Source organism: Nerophis lumbriciformis, linkage group LG20, assembly GCF_033978685.3.
Source record: "Nerophis lumbriciformis linkage group LG20, RoL_Nlum_v2.1, whole genome shotgun sequence".
Lineage (NCBI taxonomy): Eukaryota > Metazoa > Chordata > Actinopteri > Syngnathiformes > Syngnathidae > Nerophis > Nerophis lumbriciformis.
Genome location: NC_084567.2, coordinates 9,232,501 through 9,254,521, shown reverse-complemented (window position 1 = coordinate 9,254,521; position 22,021 = coordinate 9,232,501). Strand labels below are relative to the sequence as shown.

General features: G+C 40.7%; 1 protein-coding gene across 1 annotated transcript in view; it reads right to left on the bottom strand.

Moving 5' to 3' along the window:
* Nucleotides 1–22,021, bottom strand: part of prlrb (prolactin receptor b) — a 33,732-nt gene continuing 11,711 nt past the window's right edge. Inside the window, exons 3-8 of the mRNA XM_061981139.2 lie at nucleotides 15,210–15,379; nucleotides 7,533–7,699; nucleotides 1,978–2,119; nucleotides 1,804–1,900; nucleotides 1,653–1,722; nucleotides 1–1,566 (exon numbers count right to left, since the gene is read on the bottom strand). Coding sequence (XP_061837123.1) covers nucleotides 925–1,566; nucleotides 1,653–1,722; nucleotides 1,804–1,900; nucleotides 1,978–2,119; nucleotides 7,533–7,699; nucleotides 15,210–15,379 — 1,288 coding nt within the window. The 3' untranslated portion in view covers nucleotides 1–924. The remainder of the gene's footprint in view (nucleotides 1,567–1,652; nucleotides 1,723–1,803; nucleotides 1,901–1,977; nucleotides 2,120–7,532; nucleotides 7,700–15,209; nucleotides 15,380–22,021) is intronic.

Below are 22,021 nucleotides of genomic sequence, written 5' to 3'. Positions count from 1 at the left end.
CAGTGTTCATTTATTTACACATATACACACACATAACACTCATCTACTCATTGTTGAGTTAAGGGTTGAATTGTCCATCCTTGTTCTATTCTCTGTCACTATTTTTCGAACCATGCTGAACACCCTCTCTGATGCATTGCTGTGTGGCACGCACAAAAGTGCTTTCATCAAATGCACTAGATGGCAGTATTGTCCTGTTTAAGAGTGTCACAACATTGCTGTTTACGGCAGATGAACTGCTTTACGGTATACAAAAAAGTGACTGCTGTTGTTGTGTGTTGTTGCCGCGCTGGGAGGACGTTAATGAAACTGCCTAACAATAAACCCACATAAGAAACCAAGAACTCGCCCTCCATCATTCTACAGTTATAACGTCATTGGGCAGGTACGCTTTTTTATATTGTGGAGGACCTGAGTCCGCCTGAATTTCGGGAGATTTTCGGGAGAACATTTGTCCCGGGAGGTTTTCGGGAGAGGCGCTGAATTTCGGGAGTCTCCTGGAAAATCAAGTATGGACTAAATACTGTTGGGACTGAACCATATACAGTGATTCATTAGGATAATTGGGTTATGTATGTTCTATTAATGATGTTTTCATGTCTTTAAACACTAAAATATTTTCTTCAAATGGTGCTCTTTTTGTTAATTTTAGCATGTTAAATTGGTGAAAAACCAGGAGCCTGGACCTGGCTGGGGGCCTTCTTCCCCAGACCCCCGGAAATTTTTTTCAGTCTTTGTCATTGTGGTCAAATCACATGCCTGACCCCCGGCCAAACTATGAAAAAAACTGCGACTTATAGTCCGAAAAATACGGTAAATATTTATTTTATAATCGGAACATTTTGAACATGAAACGTGTTGCTCAAGAACTGAGGAACTTTTCCTGTGTGTTTGTGTAAAAAAAAAAAAAAAAAAAAGTACCATTCAGTACATTAGAGCGTTTTTTCCAAGTGGTGGAGTTGGGACCTTCTCCACATAGCCGCCATCTATAAAACCCACGTCCGTGTGAGCGTTTCTGGGCGGTGGCTTTCTTTGGCGGCGCTCGTCTTCCCCACACGAGGAGTCCCACTGTCCGCTCCGTCTGTGGAGGAATAGAACTCTATTGTCATTGTTCACGTCCTCCACCTGGCTGTAGTTCTCAAGGAGTTCGGCTGGTCTCGGCACATCCGTGTAGCATCCTTTCTCCAGGAGGAGCATGTTGACAGACTTCACCTCTTTCACTCTGCTGTAGTTGGACTCAGGCTTGGGTTTCACAGCCATCCCCAGGTCCATCCCAAGGTCCACGTAGCAACTGTTGGCTGCGACAGGATTTGACGCCTCCTGGTTTGCGACTGACTGAGTATTCAGGTTGGACAAATCCGACTTCTCCCGCTCCACTCGGTCCTTGTAGTGGAAGTCTAAACGAAAGCTCGGGGGCATAACCAAGCTCCTCTTTTTGTCTGGTAGAAGCCCGCCATCGTTGTCCGACACGATCAGGTAGTCGTCCATGTGGTCCTTCCGGGCCGCCAGAGGAAGAATGCTCTGGTTGATGATCAGCGCACTGACCATGTCCTTAGAACCCACGCTCTGGAAGGACATTTGTGTGTTAATTAAACCACGCTATGACGTCACTGTTCTCTACTTCTTGGGTTGTAGTGTTGGAAATATTCAACCTTGAGAAGTGTGACGTCAACCCCTTGTATCTTTGGACCGGGAACAGGCGGAAGCAAACAATGCTTCACACTGAGGAAAAGCATGAGTTGTCATATTAACTATTAGTGATATCTTGAATTGATTGAAGTGTGTTCTTCAAAACATACGCACCTTTTCCTCTTGGTGACTACGATGCACAGGGTTGCAAGAAATGGAAAGGCAGAGAGAGCCAAAATTAGGCTCCACAAGGGTTTTTCATTATAGATATCTAGGGGAAAATGCAAGGATTCCTTGATAATTATTAGTGTTCATTCCATCCTTGTCGAAGGAAAGCTGGTTTCTCACTGTTGGGGATCTTCACGTAGGAGGTGTCACTCCACTTGCTCCAGGATCCGTGATCCAGCCGACAGCGCACCTGGACCAGAAACACCGTGCCGGGGTGGACGCTGTAGAGCGTGAATCGGGTTTGTGTGCCAGCCATGTACTCCTAAATCGAGCAAGGTTGGGATTAAAGAGATATAATTATAAGGCTTCTTAAGTGACAATACCATAAAAAGTAATCTGGGATTTGGCAGTATATATTTACTATTCACTGAAAATCAGTCAACACACAGTCACAGTCCATTCCTCCAGGATGACATCACTGGTGGACACCTTGCGTTGAAGGTGTCCCACAGGCGCACAATTAAGTTTACCGTATTTTTCGGAGTATAAGTCGCTCTGGAGTATAAGTGGCACCGGCCAAAAATGCATAATAAAGAAGGAAAAAAACATATATGTCGCATTTTTGGGGGAAATTTATTTGATAAAAGCCAACACCAAGAATAGACATTTGAAAGGCAATTTAAAATAAATAAAGAATAGTGAACAGCAGGCTGAATAAGTGTACGTTATATGAGGCATAAATAACCAACTGAGAACGTGCCTGGTATGTTAACGTAACATATTATGGTAAGAGTCATTCAAATAACTATAACATATAGAACATGCTATACGTTTACCAAACAATCTGTCACTCCTAATCGCTAAATCCCATGAAATCTTATACGTCTAGTCCAATGGTTCTCAACCTTTTTTCAGTGATGTACCCCCTTTTTTAATTCAAGTACCCCCTAATCAGAGCAAAGCATTTTTGGTTGAAAAAAAGAGATACAGAAGTAAAATACAGCACTATATCATCAGTTTCTGATTTATTAAATTGTATAACAGTCCAAAATATTGCTCATTTATAGTGGTCTTTCTTGAACTATTTGGAAAAAAAGATAAAAATAACTAAAAACTTGTTGAAGAATAAACAAGTGATTTAATTATAAATAAAGATTTCTACAAATAGAAGTAATCATCAACTTAAAGTGCCCTCTTTGGGGATTGTAATAGAGATCCATCTGGTTTCATGAACTTAATTCTAAGCATTTCTTCACAAAAAAAAAATCTTTACATCAATATTTATGGAACATGTCCACAAAAAAGCTAGCTGTCAACACTGAATATTGCATTGTTGCATTTCTTTTCACCGTTTTTTTGACAGACAATTTAGTGAGGGTCAAACCATCATGGCATGGGGGAAACTCTGGGTTTATAGTAATGAATGGAATAGCCTACTTGAATTGATGTTCAGTTTATGAACTTACATTCATTTTTTGTTGAAGTATTATTCAATAAATATATTTATAAAGGATTTTTGAATTGTTGCTATTTTTAGAATATTTAAAAAAAAAATCTCACGTACCCCTTGGCATACCTTCAAGTACCCCCAGGGGTACGCGTACCCCCATTTGAGAACCACTGGTCTAGTCTCCTACATGAATGAGCTAAATAATATTATTTGATATTTAACGGTTCACACATAAGTCGCTCCTGAGTATAAGTCGCACCCCCGGCCAAACTATTAAAAAAACTGCGACTTAAAGTCCGAAAAATACTGTAGGTCTTCCTCAGCACTTGCCATCTTGGAGGTGTGTGTAGGCGCCTTCCTTATCATGTTCGGAAACTTCGGTGAAAGAAGGGGATCATGGTCCACTTCACAAATGTCACAGTACATGTCGGAATTCACATTTCTCATTAGTGAATCGCACCTACTTCAAAGCCAGCTGCACTCATGCAGCCCCAGACTTGGCTTGGCTTTGGGCAAGACAATTATCTTGCTGCTTCGTCGTGTCTGTAGCTATTAATACAATGTCTCTGTTAACTCATTTTCAGTGAATAGCAAATCTTTACTGCTCTAAGGCTTTTTGACCACGGGGCCCACTCAACTATTAACACAGAATTAGTAATCATACTCTTGATTTTAATTGTACTTAATGATTATATCTAATCTACTTCAAATTTACCCGAATAAACCTTGTCAAATGATTTGAAACCATGTGTTAATTACAAGGATTATTATCAAGGCTTAGGTCAGGATAATTACAAAAATAAATACTAATCAAATGTACTACAAAATCATCAAAACTGAAGATTTTTTTTTACATACAGTTACAGTGCTAAATTTTTTTTATCTAGATTATTTAATAAATTATATTTGTTTCTTAAATAAACGCAATAGAATTTAAGTGCAACTTACAACTTAAGTCATAATTTTTGCGCTTAAGAAACTTCTTTATGTCTTTAAAGTGGAACATTATCACCAGACCTATGTAAGCGTCAATATATACCTTGATGTTGCAGAAAAAAGACTATATTTTTTTAACCGATTTCCGAACTCTAAATGGGTGAATTTTGGCAAATTAAATGCCTTTCTATTATTCGCTCTCGGAAGCAATCCGCCATTTTCTCAAACACATTACAAACACCGAGTCAAATCAGCTCTGTTATTTTCCGTTTTTTCGACTGTTTTCCGTACCTTGGAGACATCATGCCTCGTCGGTGTGTTGTCGGAGGGTGTAACAACACGAACAGGGACGGATTCAAGTTGCACCAGTGGCCCAAAGATGCGAAAGCGGCAAGAAATTGGACGTTTGTTCCGCACACTTTACCGACGAAAGCTATGCTACGACAGAGATGGCAAGAATGTGTGGATATCCTGCGACACTCAAAGCAGATGCATTTCCAACTGGACTGGACAGATCAGCTTTCAGGAAAAAAGAGCGGATGAGGGTATGTCTACAGAATATATTTATTGATGAAAATTGGGCTGTCTGCACTCTCAAAGTGCATGTTGTTTCCAAATGTATTTCATATGCTGTAAACCTAGTTCATAGTTGTTAGTTTCCTTTAATGCCAAACAAACACATACCAATCGTTGGTTAGAAGGCGATCGCCGAATTCGTCCTCGCTTTCTCCCGTGTCGCTGGCTGTCGTGTCGTTTTCGTCGGTTTTGCTTGCATACGGTTCAAACCGATATGGCTCAATAGCTTCAGTTTCTTCTTCAATTTCGTTTTCGCTACCTGCCTCCACACTACAACCATCCGTTTCAATACATGCGTAATCTGTTGAATCGCTTAAGCCGCTGAAATCCGAGTCTGAATCCGAGCTAATGTCGCTATAGCTTGCTGTTCTTTCCGCCATGTTTGTTTGTGTTGGCTTCACTATGTGACGTCACAGGAAAATGGACGGGTGTATATAACGATGGTTAAAATCAGGCACTTTGAAGCTTTCTTTAGGGATATTGCGTGATGAGTAAATTTTTGAAAAAAAACTTCGAAAAATAAAATAAGCCATTGGGAACTGATTTTTAATGGTTTTAACCCTTCTGAAATTGTGATAATGTTCCCCTTTAAGCTCCAGAGTTCTTCTGTGTGTTTGATGTAGTCTTTACTGCCACAAGTGGTGGAAACGTGTATTACAACTGAGTATCGCTGCGGCCCACATGAACCTATGGTTAAACGCTGCTCTAAATCAACTCCAAGTTTGATTTCTGTAATATTGTCTTTCAACACGATTCAACTAGAAAAGCACTTAGAGGGCGCAGACTTCCGCCATGTCATGTCTACTAGTGATTTAAAAAAAAGTCCTGACCGTGATCTGTATCAGCCCCAAAATGGAATCACTTGTTCTTTATCCCATCACATTTCCTGAAAGGTATATGGTAAATCTTTGAGCTATCCATAGCAGAATAAGAAAAACAAGAGTGACGCCTCTTGTCAGTCATCCAGTTTCTTTATTTCTGTTAAAGGGGAACATTATCACAATTTCAGAATGGTTAAAACCATTAAAAATCAGTTCCCAGTGGCTTATTTTATTTTTCGAAGTTTTTTTCAAAATTTTACCCATCACGCAATATCCCTAAAAAAAAGCTTCAAAGTACCTGATTTTAACCATCGTTATATACACCCGTCCATTTTCCTGTGACGTCACATAGTGATGCCAACACAAACAAACATGGCGCATAGAACAGCAAGCTATAGCGACATTAGCTCGGATTCAAACTCGGATTTCAGGGGTTTAAGCGAATCAACAGATTACGCATGTATTGAAACGGATGGTTGCAGTGTGGAGGCAGGTAGCGAAAACGAAATTGAAGAAGAAACTGAAGCTATTGAGCCATATCGGTTTGAACCGTATGCAAACGAAACCGACGGAAACGACACGACAGCCAGCGACACGGGAGAAAGCGAGGACGAATTCGGCGATCGCCTTCTAACCAACGATTGGTATGTGTTTGTTTGGCATTAAAGGAAACTAACAACTATGAACTAGGTTTACAGCATATGAAATACATTTGGCAACAACATGCACTTTGAGAGTGCAGACAGCCCAATTATCATCAATTAATATATTCTGTAGACATACCCTCATCCGCGCTCTTTTCCTGAAAGCTGATCTGTCCAGTTTTGGAGTTGATGTCAGCAGGCCAGGGAAGCTAGGGTCGATATTCTTCTCTTGATCATCTTCGGTGGCATAAGGGATGGTGTGAGCCAAGATATCCAGGGGGTTTAGCTCACTTGTCTGCGGGAACAAACTGCCACCATTGCTTGCCGTGCTACCGAGGTCCTTTGTCCCTGAATTGCTCACACACTCCAGCAGATTCAATGGGGGTCTGGCGGCAGATTTCTTTGACTTTATCGTTAAAAATGCATCTGCTTTGAGTGTCGCAGGATATCCACACATTCTTGCCATCTCTGTCGTAGCATAGCTTTCGTCGGTAAAGTGTGCGGAACAAACGTCCAATTTCTTGCCGCTTTCGCATCTTTGGGCCACTGGTGCAACTTGAATCCGTCCCTGTTCGTGTTGTTACACCCTCCGACAACACACCGACGAGGCATGATGTCTCCAAGGTACGGAAAACCGTCGAAAAAACGGAAAATAACAGAGCTGATTTGACTCGTGTTTGAGAAAATGGCGGATTGCTTCCCGATGTGACGTCACGTTGGCGTTTAATTCGCCAAAATTCACCCATTTAGATTTCGGAAATCGGTTAAAAAAATATATGGTCTTTTTTCTGCAACATCAAGGTATATATTGACGCTTACATAGGTCTGGTGATAATGTTCCCCTTTAACACTCACACAGAAGTTATAGCTCAAAACATGAACGTAGAGCTACGCAGTAGAAAGGATCTAAATCAGCCCCAGTATGTGATCACCTGACCCATTTCTGACAATTCCGGAAAGGTAGAGGAAAATCCACCCATAAATCTTAGTTAACTAGCAAAATGAAGGAAACTGAGTGAACGCTCTTGTCTGTCTTTACTATCTTTTTCTCTGAGGGTCCACAACCATACACACACACCCAGAAGTGTAACGTGGTAGAAATGATCCAGATCAGGCCCAAACTCTAATCGGTTGTTCCTTATCCTGTTATTTCCTGATATTTTCATGAAAATCCACCCGTAACTTTTGGAGTTATTTTGCTAACGATCTCACTGACAAACCAACGGCGACATTACCTCCAGGGAGAGGTAATAAAATGCTTTCTGAAGTGTTGTACTCACTTTTGTCGTGTTACTACATTAAACACACCTTCCAGTTGCCTTGTTGTTGTTGTCTAGCTCTCAGCTGATATTCCAGTGTGACCCAGCCTGATTTGGTGTCAACATTCCGCGGATGCTCCCAGCTCACGTGTAGACTAAGACTTTCCGCACGGTTTTCCACCTCCAGTGCCACATTCTCAGGCGAGTCGGGCTTGACTGTGAAACACACACACACACACGCACTTGGTAAAGTACAGTCCTAAATCCTTACTTCGGTGGTACAAAGAATGTACAGTAGAACATCTTCAGCTCTAGTGCCACTAGGAGTAGTACAAGAATTTGAGCACCAAGGTCCAGAAGAAGACAGTCAAATGTTTGGCGATCCAAAACAACCTGATACTGAGCAGCATCCTGAAACAAATAGTTTTGACCTTACAGGTTTTACTGTAGACCCGAAGCACTGACTTGCTGTCAGAATAATTGTATCTAAGTTATCACAAAACTTTGTGTTTCAATGAGTTCTCGGCGAGCAGACAAAAGCTGTCTTTAATCCTACCAAACAAAAGGCTTGTAAAACTCCACTGTGTAGGATGGGAAGAAACATGAAGGTGTTCTGTTTCTTTAATGTATTGTAATCAACAGAAATATATTGTCTTGATCCGAGAACTACAAAGCGGAGAGAAAGCAGGATCTGCCCAAGTTCCAGGCACCTCTTTTTTTTAACTCTTTTACGACCTTTTCTTTGAACTGTTCTGTAACCAAAGGCGATGGCTGTTTACGACCCCCGTCCCTTAGAAACAGCTGTTGCCATGTAATCAGGGAAAGTCCAAATAAAAGAGGAGACGTACAATCTTTCGGCAGAGCGTAATGACACTTTACAAGGGCACAGATGTACACGTTTTTTTCCTCACTGAGCCAAATTGAATTCTGTCTCTGTTTGATTCTTTGCTTCTTGTCTTATTTAATAGATGTCATCAGTGTTTGAACCTGACACTTGCATTATGGCTTATTGTAGGTAAAACTATTGAAGTGCGAAAATCAACATTTTGGAGTTTTTGCCGCCCTCTGTTCCTGCATTTTGCCAAACATTCACTTACTCCAATCAACCTTCTGAGGGTAAAGTGACTGACCTGAAGACTTCCATTTCTAAGTTTTGGTGATTTAGAGCAGTGTTAATATTGTTGTCTAAAACTTTCGTCAATGTATGCATTATCCTGTTATATCTCACATTCTATATTGTGTTTTGGAAAAAGTTTGTCATAAATGTTACTTAATTCATTTTAAAAAAAAAGAAAACACATTTTTATGCATATGTAAATGTATTCAGTTATAAACATTCATTCACTTTCTTCTTTCCTTCATGGATCTAAACTTTATCACTGCCGGTATTTTGTTTCCTATATTTTTATTGTAATATTTTCAGAATGCGTTTGTTCTATTTTTGGCCAAAGTAAGACAAAGAAAACAATCTGAAGTTGTCTGTATTTTTTTTTGTTTTAATGCCATGATTTTAATAGTCCGGCCCGCTTATGCACAGATTTTCCTCCATGCGGCCCCTGAGCTAAAATGAGTTTGACACCCCTGCACTAAATGATTGCTCATGTGACTACAGGACGCCATGTTTGCTACCAACTTTGAAACTGAGTTGACCATACTCCCTATACAAAGCTCTGAGTTGTCATGTTCTGTGGTCATGTTTTATTTTGTTAGTTTTTGGTTGTTTGAGACTCTTTTAGTTCCTGTTTACGCTCCCTTGTTTGGTCACCATGTCAACTTATTAGTTTCACCTGTCTCATGTGTTGGACTCACGCACCTGTTTTTAGTCAAAGAGACTATTTAAGCCTGTCATTTTGAGTTAGTCGTCCTGGCGACATTGACATTATTCATCTCTTGCTCTGCCCATGTTGGATCTCTTGATTTTGCTCTGTCCATGCCATAGTTCTCGTCACCGTAAGTGTTTTTGTTTTTGACCATAGTTCAGGCTATGTGTTTACGTTTTTGTTCCTTAGTCAAGTTTTGTTCCTCCGCTGTGAGCGCCTTTTGTTTGTACCCTTTTGTAGTTTGTTTTGTATAGAAAGATTAAATCATGTTTTTACCTACAAGCCTTGTCCGGTCAAGTCCGTTTGCGTCTCGGGAAAGCAATCCACGTATTAAAATGCATCGTAATAATCCACGACCATTTTAGTCATACATTTGGAAAACAATGCTTAAAGGCCTACTGAAAGCCACTACTACCGACCGCGCAGTCTGATAGTTTATATCAATGATGAAATCTTAACATTGCAACACATGCCAATACGGCCGGGTTAGCTTACTAAAGTGCAATTTTAAATTTTGCGCGAAATATCCTGCTGAAAACGTCTCGGTATGATGACGTCAGCGCGTGACGTCACGGATTGTGGAGGACATTTTGGGACAGCATGGTGGCCAGCTATTAAGTCGTCTGTTTTCATCGCAAAATTCCACAGTATTCTGGACATCTGTGTTGGTGAATCTTTTGCAATTTGTTCCATGAACAATGGAGACAGCAAAGAAGAAAGCTGTAGGTGGGAAGCGGTGTATTGCGGCCGACTGCAGCAACACAAACACAGCCGGTGTTTCATTGTTTACATTCCCGGAAGATGACAGTCAAGCTTTACCATTGGCCTGTGGAGAACTGGGACAACAGAGACTCTTACCAGGAGGACTTTGAGTTGGATGTGCAGACGCGGTACCGTGAGTACGCATGCAGCTGCGGCTTCCAAACATTTGATCGTTTGCCCGTACATGCGTGCCGCTATGTGCATGTCACATACGTAACTTTGGGGACTTTGGGGAAATATATGTACTGTATAATCTTTGGGGAGGTGAACGGTACTTTGGGCTGTGGGATTGAGTGTGTTGTGCAGGTGTTTGAGTTGTATTGGCGGGTTATATGGACGGGAGGGGGGAGGTGTTTGTTATGCGGGATTAATTTGTGGCATATTAAATATAAGCCTGGTTGTGTTGTGGCTAATAGAGTATATATATGTCTTGTGTTTATTTACTGTTTTAGTCATTCCCAGCTGAATATCAGGTCCCACCCGCCTCTCACAGCATCTTCCCTATCTGAATCGCTCCCACTGCCCTCTAGTCCTTCACTCTCACTTTCCTCATCCACAAATCTTTCATCCTCGCTCAAATTAATGGGGAAATCGTCGCTTTCTCGGTCCAAATCGCTCTCGGTGCTGGTGGCCATGATTGTAAACAATGTGCAGATGTGAGGAGCTCCACAACCTGTGACGTCGCGCTACTCGTCTGCTACTTCCGGTACAGGCAAGGCTTTTTTTATCAGCGACCAAAAGTTGCAAACTTTATCATCGATGTTCTCTACTAAATCCTTTCAGCAAAAATATGGCACAGGTCTTGTTGTAAATTTAGTTTTTGAGATGCGCTGCAATTGTGGTTTCAACACAACTTCAAAAATGCTTTATCATTTATAACCTATATTTTAGTCGACTGAAATATTGAGGAATTTAGTCGACTAAAAGTAGACTGAAACTAAATCAATTTAGATGACTAAAATACATTTTTGTCAAGACTATGATTAACACTAACTGAAAATGAAAGCCGATTTTGAGCACTCTTCATCCTGCTGCTTCCACCTGCCACCCATAACATCCATCAACAAATATGAACTTTGTTTGGCTCGTCCAAGTTATGTCTGCTTTGACAAGGGGGAGGAACGTCCGCACACACACCACACGGCGCACTCGAGAATGAGCGCGGGTTTCACGCCCTCAACAAACCAGTTCCGCCTCATTCTGCGCGACTTGGCGCCTTTCTGTACTTTTCCATTGGCTACCCGGATCCGTGGCCGTTAGAACCATGCGAACCGTCAGCTGACATCGCGACACTGAGATCTGGCACCATCAAATCACTCTCTATACCAGGGGTCGGCAACCCAAAATGTTGAAAGAGCCATATTGGACCAAAAATACCCCAAAAAAATCTGTCTGGAGCCGCAAACACATAAAAGCCTTATATAAGTGTTATAATTAGGGATGTCCGATAATATCGGCCGATAAATGCGTTAAAATGTAATATTGGAAATTATCGGTATCGATTTTTTATTTTTTTATTTATTTTTTTATATTAAATCAACATAAAAAACACAAGATACACTTACAATTAGTGCACCAACCCAAAAAATCTCCCTCCCCCATTTACACTCATTCACACAAAAGGGTTGTTTCTTTCTGTTATTAATATTCTGGTTCCTACATTATATATCAATATATATCAATACAGTCTGCAAGGGATACAGTCCGTAAGCCATACTTGCCAACCCTCCCGGATTTTCCGGGAGACTCCCAAAATTCAGTGCCTCTCCCGAAAACCTTCCGGGACAAATTTTCTCCCGAAAATCTCCCGAAATTCAGGCGGAGCTGGAAGCCACGTCCCCTCCAGCTCCATGCGGACCTGAGTGACGTGTCAACCAACAGCCTGTATTCACGTCCGCTTTCCCACAATATAAACAGCGTGCCTGCCCAAACACGTTATAACTGTAGAATGATCGAGGGCGAGTTCTTGGTTTCTTATTTGGGTTTATTGTTAGGCAGTTTCATTAACGTCCTCCCAGCGCGGTAACAACACACAACAACAGCAGTCATGTTTTATTCTACCGTAAAGCAGTTCGTCTGCCGTAAACAGCAATGTTGTTGTAATATATTGAGTTGGAGGCAATAACCAGGCGAGGTGATGAAGTACGTCTCTTTACTGTAGACTTCAGAACAGACTCACACACTTGACGTCAGGTGTGCAACACCACGTAAATCGTTGGCCAACCAAAAAGTAACCCCAGTACGCTATAGCCAACATTCACCAGGAGATGGCAACAGACAAACAGATCACTCTATTACATTCCTCCCCTTTTAGAAATGTAGAAGTTACTCAAAATAAATAAACAACCCAACCAAAAAATGCAGCAGCTCAATTAAAAAACGGTACTTAAGCCACATTCTTTTTTTTTTTTTTTTAGTACTGAACTCTTAACCCTCATTTGTAAACAATAACATGCTTATTATACAAACAGTATTTGTACACCTTTAACACAGATTTGTATACTGTCTTCAGAGATTCAGTTTTTTTGGTGGTACTCGAAACCTTTCTGGGTACCTGCGAAAGGGTGTTCAGCATGGTTAGAAAAATAGTGACAGAGAATAGAACAAGGATGGACAATTCAACCCTTAACTCAACAATGAGTAGATGAGTGTTATGTGTGTGTATATGTGTAAATAAATGAACACTGAAATTGAAGTATATATATATATATATATATATATATATATATATATATATATATATATATATATATATATATATATATAGCTAGAATTCACTGAAAGTCAAGTATTTCTTATATATATATATATATATATATAAAATACTTGACTTGGTGAATTCTAGCTGTAAATATACTCCTCCCCTCTTAGCCACGCCCCCCCCACCTCCCGAAATCGGAGGTCTTAAGGTTGGCAAGTATGCCGTAAGCACACATGATTGTGCGTGCTGCTGGTCCACTAATAGTACTAACCTTTAACAGTTAATTTTACTAATTTTCATTAATTACTAGTTTCTATGTAACTGTTTTTATATTGTTTTACTTTCTTTTTTATTCAAGAAAATGTTTTTAATTTATTTATCGTATTTCATTAATCTTTTTAAAAAGTACCTTATCTTCACCATACCTGGTTGTCCAAATTAGGCATAATAATGTGTTAATTCCACGACTGTATATATCGGTTGATATCGGTATCGGTAATCAAAGAGTTGGACAATATCGGAATATCGGCAAAAAGCCATTATCGGACATCCCTAGTTATAATGATGGCAACACATGACGTAAATAGCTAATTAGCTATATTAGCCTACTATCAAAGGCTGACGCAAATCTTCGTTGATAGAAATGTTGTATTTTAATATTTATTCTTCACATTTTTGCAACATCGGAAACATTAGTAAAATGGAGGCTTCTCACAGGATGAGATAACTTCTGGAAATGACTGGCTCAGAATGGCCAAAGGCATAGATGTGCGTGTCCAAGTTTAAGGAAACGGCAGGCTGTCTTCTTCTAATGGATTTATTACAATCTTTGCAAACTCTGTAACGTTTGCTGTGGTCTGGAACAACATGGCACACAAACAACTATCAGAAATGCAAATGCAAATATAAATTAAATACACAAAGGACTTTAAGGAAATTAAATGAGCTCAAATATACCTACAAATGAGGCATGAAGTTAAAGTTCAAGTAGCAATGATTGTAACACACACACTAGGTGTGGCGAAATTATTCTCTGCATTTGACCCATCACCCTTGATCACCCCCTGAGAGGTGAGGGGAGCAGTGAGCTGCAGCAGTGGCCGCACTCAGGAATCATTTTTGGTGATTTAACCCCCAATTCCAACCCTTGATGCTGAGTGCCAAACAGGGAGGTAATGGGTCCCATTTTTTGTAGTCTTTGGTATGACTCGGCCGGGGTTTGAACTCACAACCTACCGATATCAGGGCGGACACTCTAACCACTAGGCCACTAATGATGCAATATGTACATACAACTAGCCTCAATATCATGTTAGCATCGATTAGCTTGCAGTCATGGATTGACCAAATATGCCTGATACGCATTCCAGCAAATCAATTGTCATGACGAGGACTTTGGGGTGTTTGTTTTCCCGAGATGCAAGTAAGTTGGAGTGGACAAGGCGTGAAGGTGAGTACATACTTATTTTAACACTATAAACTACAAAAAAGGGTGCAAACAAAAGGCGCGCACAAGGCGGAGAACAAACTTGGCTATGAAAGAAAAGAACGTCAACACATAAACTGAACTGTTGTCATAAACAATAACTTACTTGGAAAGCATGGAGCATGAACTATGGTATCAACAGGAAGCAAAGGTGTCAAGGAGGTAGCAGAAGTCAAACAGAGTTAATGTCGCCAGCCTGACTTCCAGGCAACTATCGGCTTAAATAGTCTTGAACGTGATTAATGACAGGTGTGTGAGTCCAAATGAATCAGGTGCGTGACATGAGGACAGGTGAAAACTAATGGGTTGTCATCGAAACAAAACAAACAAGAGTGCACAAAGAGTCCAAAAACCAAACCGAACATAACCAAAACAAAACATGATCACACAGACATGACATCAATAGCATCAACAAAGCTCACCTTTGTGCATTCACGCACAGTATAAAACGTTTGTTGGACAAAATGAGACAAAGAAGGAGTGGCATAAAACACGTCTTTCTGTGGCAGCGTCGGAGAAAGGTGTACATGTAAACAAACTACGATGAGTTCAAGGATTGCTGAAATTAGTAGGGCAAAACGGCGCTTGCCAAATAGTGAAGCATGTTTAATGTAAACAGTGGGATTTCTAACAATTAGGAAGGTTTATTGAATATATTGAAACAAAAAATAAATGTTTTCCTTCATCTTTTTCCCTTTTCACACATTTCTGAAAGAGGTCCGGGGAGCCACTAGAGCGGCGCTAAAGAGCCGCGGGTTGCTGACCCACGCTCTATATCAATGCTTCTCAAATAATGTGGCGGACACCCTTTAAGGGCGTGGCGTCCGCTCGTAAATCCCAGCTCATTTGATAATCGGGTGAATTTATGCACTATGCTTCTGCCAGAAACTCACACAATGGTTTGTACTGATAAACAAAAGAATATACAATTCTCAATAGTTCTGGTGCTAAACTCACCAATTTCCATCACGTCTATCTTTAAAACGTCCGACGTGGCGTTCCTGAGGGCGTTGAAGGCCACTACGGTCAGGTAGTAGTCCACCCAAATGGACGTATGGTTCTTGTCAAAGAAACAGGAGTTCCTCCCGGCCGAGTGGTAGTCCGGACACTCGTGCGTTCCCTCCAATCTAAACAGACAAAAAACAGTCCGTGGGTAAATCCATCCATTTTTTTCTGCTTAAAGTTGAAGTTAAAGTCCCAACGATAGTCACACACACACTAAGTGTAGTGAAATTATCCTCTGCATTTGACCCATCCCCATGTTCACCCTCTGGGAGCTGAGAGGAGCAGTGAGCAGCAGCGGTGGCCGCGCTCGGCAATCATTTGGTGATTTAACCCCCAATTCCAACCCTTGATGCTGAGTGCCAAGCAGGAAGGCATTGATTGATTGATTGATTGATTGAAACTTGTATTAGTAGATTGCACAGTGCAGTACATATTCCGTACAATTGACCACTAAATGGTAACACCCCAATAAGTTTTTCAACTTGTTTAAGGCAATGGGTCCCATTTTTATAGTCTTTGGTGATGACTCGGCCGGGGTTTGAACTCACGACCTTCCAGTCTCAGGGCGGACACTCTAACCACAAGGGCACTGACCAGGGTCTTGTGGTCTTGTCACTTATGGGGTATGGGTGGCAGGGGCAACAGTCTCGGTAGAGAAAACCAGATTTCCCAGTCTGTGGCCACCTCTTCCAGTTCCACCGGAGAAACACGGAGGTGTTCCCAGGCCAGCTACAAGACTTAATCCCTCCAGCGTATCGTACCCTGACAAGGCATGGCCCAAATGCCTCAACAGGAAGTGTGTCCAGGCGGCATCAGGACTAGATTCTCGAGCTTTGAGCGAGCTCTGTCTTAAAGGGGAACATTATCACCAGACCTATGTAAGCGTCAATATATACCTTGATGTTGCAGAAAAAAGACCATATATTTTTTTAACCGATTTCCGAACTCTAAATGGGTGAATTTTGGCGAATCAAACGCCTTTCTAATATTCGCTCTCGGAGCAATGACGTCACAACGTGACGTCGCATCGGGAAGCAATCCGCCATTTTCTCAAATACCGAGTCAAATTAGCTCTGTTATTTTCCGTTTTTTCGACTGTTTTCCGTACCTTGGAGACATCATGCCTCGTCGGTGTGTTGTCGGAGGGTGTAACAACACGAACAGGGACGGATTCAAGTTGCACCAGTGGCCCAAAGATGCGAAAGTGGCAAGAAATTGGACGTTTGTTCCGCACACTTTACCGACGAAAGCTATGCTACGACAGAGATGGCAAGAATGTGTGGATATCCTGCGACACTCAAAGCAGATGCATTTCCAACGATAAAGTCAAAGAAATCTGCCGCCAGACCCCCATTGAATCTGCCGGAGTGTGTGAGCAATTCAGGGACAAAGGACCTCGCTAGCACGGCAAGCAATGGCGGCAGTTTGTTCCCGCAGACGAGCGAGCTAAACCCCCTATCGACCCTAGCTTCCCTGGCCTGCTGACATCAACTCCAAAACTGGACAGATCAGCTTTCAGGAAAAGATAGCGGATGAGGGTATGTCTACAGAATATATTAATTGATGAAAATTGGGCTGTCTGCACTCTCAAAGTGCATGTTGTTGCCAAATGTATTTCATATGCTGTAAACCTAGTTCATAGTTGTTAGTTTCCTTTAATGCCAAACAAACACATACCAATCGTTGGTTAGAAGGCGATCGCCGAATTCGTCCTCGCTTTCTCCCGTGTCGCTGGCTGTCGTGTCGTTTTCGTCGGTTTCGCTTGCATACGGTTCAAACCGATATGGCTCAATAGCTTCAGTTTCTTCTTCAATTTCGTTTTCGCTACCTGCCTCCACACTACAACCATCCGTTTCAATACATGCGTAATCTGTTTAATCGCTTAAGCCGCTGAAATCCGAGTCTGAATCCGAGCTAATGTCGCTATAGCTTGCTGTTCTTTCCGCCATGTTTGTTTGTGTTGGCTTCACTATGTGACGTCACAGGAAAATGGACGGGTGTATATAACGATGGTTAAAATCAGGCACTTTGAAGCTTTTTTTAGGGATATTGCGTGATGGGTAAAATTTTGAAAAAAACTTCGAAAAATATAATAAGCCACTGGGAACTGATTTGTAATGCATACCTGCCAACTACTCCGGTTTTCCCGTAATTAGTACGGTTTTCATCAACCTATTCCGGGTTACGGTTGCAGTGATAAAAAATACGGTTTTTCATTAATTAAAAAAATAATTTAAAAAAAAAGTTTTATTCACAAAATCGCGTAACAACAATGACAATCGACACTGCTTCCCGTAACTTCCTATCGAGCCATTCCGAATGCCATGCGCGAGGCTATTTATAGCACCGCTGCCAAGCACGAGGCACCAGTTGCCATTGTTTCCAAACGAGCGAACGATCATGGAATCAGCCGGAGAAAAATCGCATACGAGTCTTAAACCGAAAAGAAAACTGCAGTCATTCTGTGAAGAATATTCAAAAGCCTATCCGGGAATAATTATCCGTTCCAAAAAGGGTGAAAACTACGCGAATTGCACCTTGTGCAGACAAGATTTTTCGATCGGACACGGAGGAATTAGCGATGTAAAAGACCACGTTGGGACAAAAAAACACAAGTCTAATGCCGTTGCTAGCAATACAAGTGGAAAACTTTCAACGTTTTTCGTCGCCCAAACAGATTCTTTGGATGTGATAAATGCCGAAGTTTTATTTATGATGCTATTGAATTACATTTTAATGAAGTAAACTTATCATAAAGTTACCATATCATTTTTGCAGTATGATCAATCTGATAGAATAAATTTGGATTTTAGCCACAAAAAGGTAATGACACCAATGTTATCTATTGGAATTGTTTAGTACTGTTATACTGTTAAAAGTGTTTATACTATTTATGCTTTCAAGTCCAAGTTGAAGAAATCTTGTTAAATGTTGACAGCATAACTACCAAAATACAGAAGTATGTCCTTAATATTTTTGCAGTGCTATTTCTGTTGAAAAGTTAAAATGATTACATTAGAGATGTGATGTGCCACTTTTCAAGTGTCTGATGGCTTAAATTAATTTTCATAAATTTTTCATATTTTGAATTCTTTTGAAAGGCTTACAAAAAACTACATTTGAATTGTAATTCCATGCTATTGACAGGACTATTAATTTTAATGAAGTTAGCTTACCATGTTTACAGTATGATCATTGTGATAGAAATGTGAATTTTAGGCACAGAATATTTTTTACAATTGAACAAGGCAGTAGATTATACAAGCTTGGACAGAAAGTTAATAATGACACCAATTTTTTTTTTAATGGAATTGTTTAGTACTGTTTTACCATTTGTTTACTGTAAAAAGTGTTTATACTGTTTATACTTTCAATTAACAAATTGAAGTCTTGTGAAAGGTTGACAGGATAACTGGCATTAACTGTCAAAATAATTTCAAACTATTGAAGTTAGCTTACAGAATAAACATGCCAATCAACCCATATGATTTTTGCTGTAATATTTTTGTTTTGAAAAGTCACTGTGACTGATAGAAAAGTGATGGTTTTAGCAACATTTTAACCTGTCTGAATGCTAATAATCATTTTGCATCGGGGGGCGAAGGAACCCCCCACCAGGACTTTGTCCTGGACCTACCGGGGCCTGCGGCCCCTGGACCCTGGCTACTAGGTTTTTCTGATTTCAAAAGTTGGCAGGTATGGTAATGGTTTTAACCCTTCTGAAATTGTGATAATGTTCCCCTTTAAAGCATGGATGAGTACTAACTTCCTCAACCTTAATGAGAGCAAGACCGAGATCATCATCTTTGGCGAAACATCTCCAGTCTCGTTTGTCAGTGCTCTAGGTCGTCTGGGTGAAAACATCCGGTCCTCCGTAAGAAATCTCGGAGTGATCTTCGATAGTGCTTTCAAATTCACCAAACAGGTCAGCTCAGTGGTTAGTACCAGCTTTTACCACCTCAGAACCCTAGCAAAGACCAAGGCCTATCTCTCCCAGAGCGACCTGGAGACTGCTATCCACGCCTTTATCACACACCGGCTAGACAACAATAACGCACTGTACGCTGGCATTGATCAGGCATCACTCCGGCGTTTACAGCTTGTGCAAAACGCGGCTGCCCGTCTCCTCACCAGCACCAAAAAACGCGGGCACATCACCCCAGTCCTGGCCTCACTCCATTGGCTCCCTGTCCGTCACCGCATTGATTTTAAATTACTTTTTTTAAATCCCTAAATGGTCTGGCCCCACAATACCTGACCGAGCTCTTGCATCATCATACCTCGTCTAGAGCCCTAAGGTCAGCTGACCAAATGCTGATGGCAGTCCCCAGATCCAGGCTAAAGACCAGAGGGGACAGAGCCTTTTCCGTGGCCGCCCCTAAGCTCTGGAACAGCCTTCCCCTCCACATTAGGTCAGCCCAGAGCCTGGGGGTCTTCAAAACCCTTCTTAAGACCGATCTCTTCTCGCTGGCCTTTGACCTGAGCTGAATCCGCCCACTAGGCCACCATTTCTAGTTCCCCCCCACCCCCTTCGCTTTAGTTTTATTTTTCAATTTGTCGCACTTTAATTATTATTATTATTATTTTTATTTAGCAAATTTTTACTTTTATTCGACCCCTTTTACCGTATTGTTCAGCTCATTCATTGTTTACGTTTTGTTTTTTTTGTTTTGTTTTGTTTTAGTTTTTTGCTCTATGCTTTTTTTTAACCTGTAAAGCACTTTAGTTCAATTTAAAAATTGTCGTAAACGTGCTATATAAATAAAGTTGACTTGACTTGGCTCACTAGTGCAACAACAACGCCGGAAATGTGTCCTGTGAAAAACCGTCCGACCAGAACTATCGCATAACTAAAGTTCCTTGGGTGAATAATGTAAACTCACTATACCGGTATGTTTTAGCACTTTCATGGCGAGTTTACTGACATAATATATAAGTAAGAACTTTACACTACTTTATATTAGAAATGGCAACAGCGGAGGATGAACGTCCCATAATAAGAAGATAAAGAAAAAGAAGACGCAAACTACAAAGGCGTACTCACGCAAATGTTCACGACTTATGCAGATCCCGAATACACAATCAGCAGGTAACAGAAGGTAAGAAAAGTCGCTTTTGAATGATATTGCGAAACAAAACGCCAGATAATGTCTTACGTTATAGACACACCATAATAATACTCGTATGTTGAAGCACAGTACAATCCAAGTGGTGTGGCTTCATAGCTTACCAAAGTCGTACTAAAACGTTTAGATAGATTTTTGAGCGCCGTGTGTAATTTTCTATATTTTCAATGGAACATGTAACATTTTCGTGTTGTTTATTTAAGTCATATTGCAGTCTACGCGTATCTATTATGTGTGACTGCCATCTACTGGCCACACTTATCATTACACCATGTACCAAATAAAATAGCTTCGAGGTCGGTAAGCACAGCCACAATTATTCCGTACATTAGGCACACCGGGCTATAAGGCGCACTGTCGAGTTTTGAGGAAAATGAAAGGATCTTAAGTGCGCCTTATAGTCCGAAAAATACGGTATTTTATTAATATCGTGCATCTTCACGTAACATGAGCTGACTTTTCATTTAAAGGTCCCGTATTATTCATACATTTTAATAGGCTATCATGCTAGGTTTAGCCTATTCAATTAAAAATAATGAGCACATTTATTAATCATTAACTACAAAAAAATTCCAGGCTTTATTTTCAGATGTGTAGCGAAGCCTTTTTTTCTTTTTCTTTTTTCTTTTTTTCTTTTTCTTTTTCTTTTCATCTTCATGCCAAGTGCTCATCTAACTGGAGGTGGCATCATGTCATGTATCAGTAAGAAGGTTTTTCCTTCACTTCAAAAGTGAGCGCATGTGCGCCCAGTGAGGAAGATGATATATTTTTCTCACGTTTGGAGCTTACAAAACGTGCTCTGGGGACACGTATTACTTTGAGAACATCTTTGAAAAGTCACTTTTGCAGAATAGGGGATGTTTTGAAATGCATACAATTGTTGGCATGATGATAATGATCATTCATTAAATAAATTAACTAATGATCATTCATTAAAATAGTTTATACAAACCCCGTTTCCATATGAGTTGGGAAATTGTGTTAGATGTAAATATAAACGGAATACAATGATTTGCAAATCATTTTCAACCCATATTCAGTTGAATGCACTACAAAGACAACATATTTGATGTTCAAGCTGATAAACATTTTTTTTTGTTGCAAATAATCATTAACTTTAGAATTTGATGCCAGCAACACGTGACAAAGAAGTTGGGAAAGGTGGCAATAAATACTGATAAAGTTGAGGAATGCTCATCAAACACTTATTTGGAACATCCCACAGGTGTGCAGGCGAATTGGGAACAGGTGGGTGCCATGATTGGGTAGAAAAGTAGTTTCCATGAAATGCTCAGTCATTCACAAACAAGGATGGGGCGAGGGTCACCACTTTGTCAACAAATGCGTGAGCAAATTGTTGAACAGTTTAAGAAAAACCTTTCTCAACCAGCTATTGCAAGGAATTTAGGGATTTCACCATCTACGGTCCGTAATAACATCAAAGGGTTCAGAGAATCTGGAGAAATCACTGCACGTAAGCAGCTAAGCCCGTGACCTTCGATCCCTCAGGCTGTACTGCATCAACAAGCGACATCAGTGTGTAAAGGATATCACCACATGGGCTCAGGAACACTTCAGAAACCCACTGTCAGTAACTACAGTTGGTCGCTACATCTGTAAGTGCAAGTTAAAACTCTC